Raw genomic sequence first — 11,133 nt, forward strand, 5'->3', positions numbered from 1 at the left:
GTTCTGGGAAGCCCTGGTTTAAAAACACAAATCCATTCTTATTCCATGCGAACACAATGTATCTTTATTGAAATTCGCAGAATTAAAACAAAAACATACATTTCAAGTTAGTTTAAAAAATAGTTTCCCTAGCCCTTGCCCCCAACATAACCCAACCAAGCCAGCAGGATAGGTTATATGAGTACAGGGAGTGGGAGCAAAGGATGATGTTAGATAGGGATGGGGCACAGGTTGGGGGCCTGGGGGACTCCTGGACCAGCAGTCCCCTCCAGGACCCTGGCTAGGTCGCTCATCTGGGCAGCATTCAGCTGGATTCATGGGGAGGGGTAGGGAAGGGTGAAAGAGGGTGGAGGTGCCCCCCATCACAGCTCCACTTCCTCTTCTGTGGCCTCCTAGACTTGGGTCTTATGGAAACCTGGCTTCCTTACAGTAAAGAGAGGTAGGGGTCAAGGACCCAAGGTCTGGAGTGTGGCTGCCCTCCCAAGACTTAGGCTTGCACGCCTGGGTTGACCCCTGTAGGGCAGGGGAGACACCAACCAGCCAGTGGCTGGGCCATCACACCAGAGACCAAGCCTGACTCTGAGCAGGTACCATCACAGGCACAGCTCCCATGCGGCTCAGGGTGGAGGAAGAAACCCCACCAGGGCCAGGAGAGACAGGCTGAGAGGGCGCCTCCTCTGTCCTGGGCAGTCTGGGTGAGGACAGGGCTTGGCTAGAGAGACTGGGCGTGGGGGTCATAGCACCAGCCCTGGAAGGGCTGTGAGGTGACCGGAGAGCACGTGCCGAGGTGACAGACGAAAGGGTCTCATTCTTGGAGATGGTGTCTGAGCCCTTGGGCCAGGTCAGGGTCCGTGGGGCAACAGCATCCTCCCTAGTCATCCAAGAAATGGGTAGTAAGAGCTCAAAGGCAAGAGGGGTGGGAGGAGGGGGTATACCCTGCACCATACCTCTGCAATTCCCCTCCTACATCCTCCTCTCCCTTAAAATCTGCCCACCCTTCCCCTGGATGAGAGCCCGCTGGGTCCAGGAGAACACCTCTGCAGCAGAGACCGGGGACACTTACTTGATATCATTGGCTGGCTCTTCCAGTACCTTGCCCCGGCGTTGGTACAAGAGGAACAGCCCAGCCAGTAGCACCAGTCCTAACAGCGTGCCCACCACAGCTCCAGCAATCACAGCAGCCCCAGAATCTGCAAAAAGCTTTCGTGTCAGCAGACACCCAGCCAATGCCCACCCCTTCTTCCCCTCCCGCAACTCCCCTCGCTATCCTGGGAATCCCATTAGCATCACACATGTTCTCTTTCCCCTAGGAGGAAGGGTAGCTGTGAAGCAGACAGTGGCCACTGACTGATGTAAGTGTTTGTATGGATGTCTGACCAGGCAAGCCCCTTGTCTGTCACACTGAGCAGGCCCCAGCAGACGGGCTACCACCCCTTGTACAACCCCAGCCCAGCAGGGCGCACTCTTCCCTGAGACCACACTTACCCCTCACTGACCTGTGCTCACTTCCAGCGTCACATTGCACTGGGCACTACCCACCATGTTGTGGGCTGTGCAGACGTAGACTCCAGACATGGCCAGGGAAAGGTTGCTGAGCTTCAGGGACCCACGGTTGGCATCTGTGGACACAATTTTACCCTAAGTCCAGGGATCCTGTTTCTTGGAGGAGAAATCAAATCCTGCCCTTCCTCTGGAATGACAGAGGCCAAGGCTGAGATCTGCAGTAAGGCTAGACAAGGATGTGCAGCATTTTGGAGAAGCAGTGGAATGAGAAAGAAAGAACACAAGACTAAGAAGTAGATAAGGATAGATCATGGGACTTTAGCCAAGTTGTTTTTCACCCCCTGGTCTCCATTTTGTCATCTACGAAAGAATGTCGTACAATAGGACTGACCTGATGGTGTTGAGAAGATTCTATAGGTCAATCATGAATGTCTATTGGCTGCTTGCTCTATACCAAAGCAGCCCCATGCATGAACTTTGCAAAGTTTCATAGCAAACTTATAAAGTAATTACTGTTTTTTATTATTAATTACATTTCATTTTGTGACACAGTTTCATTGGCTCTGGGATTCCCCCAACCCCTCCCCGTAGCCTCTCCCCATGGTGGATACCTCCACCTTGTTGCATTGTTACAGTTCAAATCCAGTCAAGATTCTTTCCTTCGGCCTTGCGGCGTGGCCTAGTGGCTAAAGTCCTCGCCTTGAAAGCCTCGGGATCCCATATGGGCGCCAGTTCTAATCCCAGCAGCTCCACTTCCCATCCAGCTCCCTGCTTGTGGCCTGGGAAAGCAGTGGAGGACGTCCCAATGCATTGGGACCCTGCACCCGTGTGGGAGACCCGGAGGAGGCTGCTGGTTCCCGGCTTCGGATCGGCACGCACCGGCCTTTGCGGCTCACTTGGGAGTGAATCATCTGACGGAAGATCTTCCTCTCTGTCTCTCCTCCTCTCTGTATATGTGACTTTGTAACAAAATAAATAAATCTTAAAAAAAAAAAAAGATTCTTTCCTTGCAAGCATATACCAAGCATAGAGTCCAGCATCTTACTGTCCAGATAAATTCAACGGTTTCTTGGTCTGAAGGCAGAGCTGGCAGAATATCATCCCGTCCAATTAAAAGCCCCAACATAACATCAACAACAATTTACAACATTATGGAATTAATTGACATAGTATTGAGTAACCAATACGTTAGAAAATGCAATATCCTAATCACATCCTGTGACTACTTCATTGACATTTCAATTTTAGTTTATATACAACTGGCTTCTATACACCTTAAAATGGCTATAGGGTACTATTGAGCTGTATGGTGTCTATTTTCATTTTAGTATTTAGCAGTTGATAGTGTTGAAGCATAAGTTTTGCTGAATTTGGCAGATTTTAGGATAGTCTAAACTGGCTTATAACTCTAACAAGGCATATGTCAACAGTTGAGGTGCAGAACAGTTTTAGGAGGGGTGTGCAGAGAAATTCTCAATGCTTTAGTGTGGAGTAACTTATCTTTGTGTCCTGCCTGGTAAGGTATATGTGAGTCCAAGCTGACTGTTTCCTGTCTGGTTCTAAGCTTTCCTTGTTGTTCTCTGTCTACTCTAAATTTTTTTTTTTGGGGGGGGGCTCCAGAGTGACCCTGATGGTCATTGCAAGAGAGGGTGGGGATCCAAAGTTGAAACTAAGGAAGGACCAGAGAAAGATCCCCTCCCGAGTCCCAAAGGAAGTTTACTGTTCTTCTGTTTCTGAGGTCCGCTCAGGGCTCCCGGTTATTGTTCCACTGACATTAGATCCTGTGAGGAAGGATCTGAGCATCTTCCATCCCATGTGGGAGATCCGAGAGGGAGTGAATGACCTCAGAGTTCTTGGCCTACAAGGGCAGTCCAATTCCCCGTGGTCTCCTTGGCCGTTGGGATATAGCCCTTGGTGCCCGTACTGATAGGCCTTGGTGAAGATCCGGGAGTCTCCAGGGTTTGGATACAAGCCTCCTCCTGTCCACCTGCTCCACTCTGGGGTACCCCCCGTGCCTTTGACCTCCTGTTAAGAGGTTGTCAGGATCACTCTTGATTCCCCCTGTATGTCTTTATGGTTTTGCTAATGTCTAGTGCTGATCTGAGTCTGTTATCTGTAAGAAGTAACTACTGTTTTAAAAAAGGAAAAGGAGGGGCTGATACAGTGGCTTAACAGACTAATCCTTCGTCCGCAGCACCAGCATCCCATATGGGCGCTGATTCTAGTCCTGGCTGCTCCACTTCTGATCCAGCTCCTCACTTATGGACTGGGAAGGCAGCAGAGGCTGGCACAAGTCCTCGGGCCCCTGCACCCAAGTGGAAGGCCTACAAAAAGCACCTGGCTGCTGGCTTTCGGATCAGCTCAGTTCTGGCCATTATGGTCATTTGGGAATGAAGTAATGGATGGAAGATCTCTCTCTTTCTACAAATCTGCCTTTCAAATAAAAATAAATAAGTCTTTTTTAAAGAAGGGAGCATGGGCATTTGGCTAGGGCTTGGCACTCTTTCTGATACACCCACATGCCATGTCGGAGGGCAGAGTCCAGGTCCTGGCTCTGCCCCCATTCCAGCTGCCTGCTAAGGCACGTCCTGCGAGGCAGCAGGTCCGAGAGACCCACAGGGCAGGTCTGCACTGAGTTCTCAGCTCAAGGGCAGTTGCCAGGTAGATGGGATCTCTCTCCTCTCTCAAATAAACATAAATTAGGAGAAAAAAAGAAAGAAAGAAAGAAAAGGCTTTTACTATACAAATAATCAAGTGGAAAGACAAAGGAATAAAATGAAAATCCATAAACCTACCTCCCCAGATCAAGCAGATGCTACCATCTTCCCATGCTTATTTCATTTCTCTTTTTTTCTGATATTTTAACGTAATACTTTAGCATGGACATCTGAAAATGTGGAAATTATCCCACATAGCTACAATACCATTGGCATGCCTTAGGAATTAAACCTTAAACTCTCCAAATATTTCACATTTAAAATGTTCCAACTCTTCCCTCGAATATGTCTATAGTGGTGATGTGCTCAAATCAGAGCTAATGAGACACCCATTTTGCAGATGAGAGAACAGAAGCATGAAGAAGCCACATGGCCAGTGAAGGGCTGAGCTGGAGTTTGCAGGTAGGCAGTCTAGCCACATGTGTGACAGGACGCACGCACAGGAAAGCACCTGACGTGGTGCCTGTTTCTGAGAGGTCCCGACTCTGCCTCTCCCCTTTCCTGCTGTATGTCTCAGCATTGCCTCTCTTTCCACCCCTGTCCTTCTGGTACCTCTCACTGCCCCCCTCCCTGGCCACAGTCTCAATTGCTTTCAGAAGGTCCCTTACCTGAAACAGGTGGAAAGAAAACCTTGGAGGATGGTGGCGGACCCTTCCACTGGTACTGGGCTGCAGGCTTGCTCCTTGGGGACTGGCACATCAGGGTCACGTTGGCCCCCACCCGGGGCACACCCAGGAGGCGGCAGGATGGAGTTTCTGGAGGAACTTGGGAAGGGCAGACAGGCTAAAACTCACACGTGGGGGTCCCACAGATGCTGTGCCCCTCACATACCCTCTTCTGACACCATTTGTCCTCCTCCCCCCCAGCCCCCCCAGCTCTGCCACTCTCTCTTCTGGGAGAAAGCTGCCTGGCCTGGGGCAGAGTCAGCTGGGGCAGCGTGGCCTCCTCACTCACCCAGCACATTGAGCTCTATGGTTTTACTGCTGTGGCCCTTGTTTACGCCCCGACTATCCTGCACATTCACGGAGCAGAGGTAGAAGCCAGAGTCCTGCTCTTGAAGGCGGTCCAGCCGCAGGGACACATTCCGGAAGGGCATGTTGTAGACCAGGGATGCTCCAGGTTGGTTGGTCAGAACCCCATTGATGAAGGCCAACACCTTGGGGGGATGACACCTGCTGTTATCATACCACACACAGTGCTCTGAGAGCAGGCCATGCCTCTCCCCCAGAATGGCTGTCTTCGTCTGCCCCTGACCTGCAACCTGTCCTTCGAACAGTCTCTCAGCCTCTCTCGCCCTGCTCCTGTTTGCCTCCGCACCAGTTCTTCATCGCCCACTTGGGTGGCACAATAAAGGTAGTGTCAGGGACACGGAGGGATAATGTCAACAGTGGCTTTGGGGGACAACAACGTAGATGGCAGTGGAGATCCAGGTTTTGTGAGCCGTGAAAGTAATACAGTTGGAGGAGGGGCGCATTTTCCAGGAAAGGAAGCTCAAAAAGGCCTTCATGGGGTGAGCAGCATTGGGTCTAGACTTTAAGATGCCCACCTCATGTATCAGAGTAATTGCCATCCACATCAAGCTCTGCAGATGCACACTTGGGGAGGCAGGGGTGACGGCTCAAGTCACTGGGCTCCTGCCTCCCCCTTGTGGGACACCTGGATTGAATTTCTGGTTCCCAACTTTGGCTGCTTATGGACATTTAGGAAGTGGGAGCTCTGTCTCTCTTCTGTCACTCTGGATGGCAAATTAATAACTTTTAAAAACAAAAACATTTTAGAAACAAGATCAAAGATCTCAGTGAACACATTTTTTTTTCAGGACCTTTTGGGAAGTCCATGCAAGTGAGGGGCTTTGAACATTTCGTTCTTGGCTTGTGGGTGAACCTGCCTCCCCTTGGTAAGTCTGGTGCCATTAAGGAACATGGTGGGAAATGCGTCTTTCACGGTGGCATAACTGGGCGCGAGGGCAGATGGTACTCACTGGGGACAAGGAGTGGCGAAAGCCCAAGAAGTGTGAAAAGAGAAACACATTCATCTTTCAGAAGGTGTTTACTTGCTCTAAACCTCCGTTACACACATTCCCTTCCACCCCCACCCGGTTTGCACCACCTGGCCACCTGTTTCGCCATCCTGGCAGGCACTTCCCAACGCCTCCTCCGCGGGCCTGGCACAACCCCCAGCAGGCTGAGATGCGTTCGCTGCTCACCTGTTTCAGGTCCTCTCCTCTCTTTTCCAGGAACCACATCACGATAGGTTCCTCTCCGGGCTGGGTGGAGGACATTCCGCCTTGCAGAGTGTACCACGCGGGGAGCACCACGCTTTCTCCCTCCACAGCTTGCACTTTGGTGAAGCTGGCGGGCACGTGCAGTTCCAGCTGGGCCCGCGAGGGGGTCACTGGAAACGAACAAACAAACAAAAAAAAAGAACAAGGATTTCCCTTATAACTTGAGCATTTTTTCATATGTTTATTTGCCATTTGGGTTTGTTCCTTTGTGAAGTGTTTGCCCATTTCCCGTGCCCATTTCTTGAGTGGCTTGTTAGTTTTGACATTTTGGTTGTTTTGTAGCTCTTTGTATATTCTGGAGATCAGCCCTCTATCACCTATGTCGTGTGCGAAGATCTTCTCCCATTCTGGGAGAACCCAAGTACCTATGTAACTGTGTCACATAATACAATGTAATTAATGAAGTAAAATAATAAATAATTAAAAAAAAAAAAAAAGAACAAGGAGGCTTGAGCAGGACACTACTCCTGGAGGCGCGACCCAGGCGGCCTGGTCAGCTGCCCAGGGGCCAATGACCCAGCATCCTGCTTTCAGAAGATCAGGGCTTATTTTCCCTACCCAAGGCCGTGGCTTTGTAGTGGGAATGGGAGACATTTTCATGCATTTATTCGTATCCAGAGCCACAGATGGCTGCATGCCTTCCAAAAGAGCCAGAGCTATTGGCATCTCCATGTTGCATCCCTTGTACGCCCAATTTACCTGGGTGAGAGCTAAAGGAGGGCACCGAGGCAGGAAGGGGCCACGAGGCTACCTTGCTCCCAAATCTTCAACCCCATAGGCGATGACTAGGGGGAGGAACAGGTTGGGAGGTTCTGGGGTTACAGATTAACCTCATCTCGGCTCCTTTTTGAACTGCACGGAGCAAGGCTTACAAGGCCCCACGCAGCCAGGCAGCCCTCAAGCCTGTGTCCTGGCGCACAGTCTTCCCCAGGCAAGTAATCAGCTCAGCTCCCTCTGGGGCTCTGGGTGACACGGGGCGAGTCCTCTCTGGTGACAGAACTATAGGTGGCCCTCTCCAAGCAAGCATTCAGGAGGCGGCCTGGGGCTCCGACGGGTCTACAGTTTGGTGTTCCAGGGAGTGCAAAGATTTGCCCTTGGGGAAGGCAGGGAAGCAGCTGAGCGCTAGGCCCTAAGGGGGAATTATTTGGGCTGTCCTCAGGCCGGGCCGGCCAGGGCACTGTGGCCTCCCGGGAGCTTGTGCCCCACCCTGGTGCTGCTCCTGCACCTCCGCGTTGGCGGTGCACAGTACCGCCCGTGCGCTGCGCCGGCAGAGGCCGGAGGCCGCGAGCTAGCCCAGGTCTCCCCCTCGAAGGGGCGGCCCAAAGAGGGTAGGCCGCGCCACCCCCGCCGCTTTCCGGCTTCGCGTCTTCACAGCACCCCCACTCCAGTTCCTTGGCCTTCACGGCAGTCCCCTTCCCGTTTCCTGGCGGATCCCTGAGGGCTGGGCAGGAAACTTGTGCCCGGTGATAAGGCCGAAGACAATGAGGGTGAAGGGGGGTGCAGCTAGGCTAGAGGTTTTGCCTGCAAAAACAACACCCAGTTCAAGGAGTGCGAAGGCCCATCGGACTATGCCTCTGTTGTGAGGCCCAGCAAACCTGGACCTCAGGGCGGTGCCTTCTCTTCCAGAGGCCTGGCTACTGCACACTCGGAGGGGCAGAAACGGTTCCTGCCCGGAAACTGCAGGAGTCCCAGAGTGGGCTCGAGCTTCCCTTGCCTTGAGCGCTTCCACCCTGGTTTAGGGGCCTGCATTTGTACCTGCGCTTCGCAAAAAAAAAGGCAGTGGGGGCTGAAATATGACAGCCACACACTCTAGGGTCTGTGCAAGTGCTGTGCGTCCCAGCAACCCCTGCCCTCGTAGCTGGAACCAGGAGCAGGACACGGTCCGAGCCTGCCAGCCATGGGAGTGATGTGCGCTCCAGAGCGAAGTCTCCTGACGGTTCTGCGCTGCTCGCTCCCGGAGGAGAAAAAGGACCACGGTTGGGTCGGAGTGAAGGACGCGAGCAGTCCAGGGGCGGGAGAACTCCGGCTAGAGTGAGCTTTAAGCTAGGGCCTGCTGCTCCCCTAGGGCTACTATTTTTAGTCTCCCTCTTTCTCTGAGAAACTCCCCCCGCGGGCTTCTCACGCCCCAGGGGCAAGCAGAGCAGGAGGCTTGGAGGAGCGCTGAGCCGGGTCGGGGTGGCCCGAACGCTGCCCGTCGCGGGGTGCCTTCCTGGGTCCGTTTAACCCTCAACTGGCTGGGCAGGCAGGAACCACTGTGCGGGCCTTCAGGATGACGAGCTGAAGCTCCGAGCAGAGGGAGAAAGGGAAAGGGTTGTCTCCGAAGAGCAGGTGATGCCTTGGAGGCACAGGCAGCAAACTCCCTTGCTTCGGGAGGCCTGGGTCAGGAAGAGGGATGGGGGAGTAGAAAGCAGAAGAGCTGAGGTTGAGTTTGGCCAAGTGGGACTTGGGAAGTTGAGGGGCAGGAGGCTGTGCAGGCTTTGGGGTGGCTCAAGGGCTGTTCTGGAGACCCACCCTGAGGACCCTAACATTTCATGTCCCCAACACCCCCAGGGTGCAGACCAGGCTAACAAGGCGTGGACAGAAGCAGATGGACAGAAGCTGTTTCCCACTTCAATGCCCGTCATTGTGGCAGAATTTTGCTCTGCATTGTTCTAGGTCATCCCTGCCCAGGCACTGTCCATAGAGAAATGAGTACAGAATGAGTACCCACCTTTCACGCTCATTCAGGATCCCTTAAGAGCATTTACCAAGAAAGCCCAGAGAAAGCTCTCTCTCAAGTGGGGCTCAAGTGTTCTCCAGGGTTAGGTCCGCCCCTAACTGCAGAGGCAGAGACTCCAGGGGGCTTCAAGCATTCTCCTAGCTGGAGCTCTAAGCACTTCCTGACTCCCTAACCCTGTCCCCTTTGCCTCTGGGAACAGAGATGGTGAACCTGGGGCAGGGTGTGACGATGCTCCCAGCTTCTGAACCATTTCCTGTGTCCACACGGTCATGCCCTGGGGGCACCTCCTGAGGAAAAGGGAGGATCTGGCCTAGGGGGGTTGACGTGTTGTGCCTGCGTCAAGCCGGAGGACCAAGCCATTGCTCCGGGGAACTCTCGGCCAACTTAGCAGGGGCCGTGGACGAGGGCACTGGAGCTAAGTCCTTAAGCTCTTTAGGCAGGGTCTCATCTAGCGACTTAGCTCATCCGGCTCTGTTGAACGGGATGGAAGGGGGGTGGGATGTGATAAATCACTCCAGGGAATCCGGATCTTCTCCCAACGACGCCAGCACCCTGACTACACACACACACACACACACACACACACACACACACACACACACACACACACGGTGCTGTTTCAGCACCAGTCAATGATGCCCTGGAGTGGGGCATTAGGGTTAGAGGGCAGTCGGGCGTAGGAGTGGAGTGATGGTATAAGGGAAAAGAGGAAGGGCAGGAGTCCCGGATGACCCAGTTCCTCATCAGTACCTTTCTCTCAGGACTCAACCAATTCCATCCAAAGAATCCCCTCCTGGTCCCAGGTTTCACTTACCAAGGACACCCAGTCCCAGGAACAAAAGCCACAGCAAGTTGGCAGCCGGAGAGCCCAGTGGAGAAATCATGGCCTGCCCTGGCCTCATCCGAGTCAGGGGCGTCAGCTCCGGGACACACGTCCCACAGGTGTGGAGGATGCGTAACTGGCGGACGCGCACCAGAGCCGGGCGCTTGGCACGGGCGGATGCAGCCCAATCCTGCGCGCGTGTCTGTGCCGGTGGGGTGGGGTGGGGACCGACGGCGACAGCGGGGCGGGGCATTCTAGGGGGCGGAGAGGTCGCCGTCCTCCCGGGCGGGCGGAGGGAGGCAGTGACCCGCCGCGGGGGGGAAGGGTCACTCCCAGTGCCGGGAATGCGGGATTCTAGGCCTCCACAGGGCCGGCTGGGGCGCAGTCGGGGGCAGCAAGTTGGGCCGCCCCGCGAGGGGGCTCAGATCTAAAGTTCCGCGCCACGACCGCCCTTTCCGCCGGTGTGGGGTGGAGAGGGTGATCAGGAAGGGCGGGAGGCTTGGGACTTTCCGAAGTCCGGGAGCCACCCGCACCCCTAACACTACAAAAGACCCCCAGCTCCGGTTGGAGAGGCTGATTCAAATAACCCGCTTGGGAGCGCCGTGGCCTCAGCCTAACCAGGGCGGCCTTCCTCAAAGAGGGGAGGACAGTCTGTTGCTCCCAAGGCCAGCGGATGAAGTATGTGGTTTTTCCAACGGCAGGTGCGGGCTGCGCCAAAGCGCGCCAGACGACAGGGACCCGGTGCGTGCACGCTGCTCGGCAGGCCTAGGGAGATGAGCGAGGGCCTCACAAAGTTGCTGCAGATTCCCTAAAACCCAGGCTTGGGGACTGTCCCAGTGTTGTGTCCTGAGCAGGGATGTGTGTGCAGTATCGTCCTGGAGTGAGCGGGAAACAGGTGACAGGAGACCCATTTCCAGCCCCTTCTCATCCCAGAATTGGCAGGGGATGAAGTGGCTGCGGGGTGCCAGACCTGACAAAATTTTCGTTTCCTCTTTATCCCGATAGTTTCGCTGCCTCCCATCCCTACAGTGCGCGGCTCAGGCCCGCGTTGATCCTTTAATTCCAGGGACCAGATCTTGTTCGGTGG

At 54.0% G+C, this 11,133-nt stretch overlaps 1 protein-coding gene across 1 annotated transcript; it reads right to left on the minus strand.

Moving 5' to 3' along the window:
* Positions 1–283: 283 nt before the first annotated feature.
* ESAM (endothelial cell adhesion molecule) lies at positions 284–10,440 on the minus strand. The gene is made up of 7 exons (XM_004597677.4): positions 10,038–10,440; positions 6,427–6,614; positions 5,175–5,376; positions 4,829–4,984; positions 1,497–1,619; positions 1,064–1,190; positions 284–871 (listed from the first exon to the last, which is right to left on the minus strand). The coding sequence occupies exons 1-7, from the start codon at positions 10,297–10,299 to the stop codon at positions 556–558; spliced, it is 1,374 nt and encodes a 457-aa protein (XP_004597734.2). The 5' UTR covers positions 10,300–10,440; the 3' UTR covers positions 284–555.
* Between the last annotated feature and the right edge of the window lie 693 nt (positions 10,441–11,133).

Source organism: Ochotona princeps, chromosome 4 (assembly GCF_030435755.1).
Source record: "Ochotona princeps isolate mOchPri1 chromosome 4, mOchPri1.hap1, whole genome shotgun sequence".
NCBI classification, from domain to species: Eukaryota; Metazoa; Chordata; class Mammalia; order Lagomorpha; family Ochotonidae; genus Ochotona; species Ochotona princeps.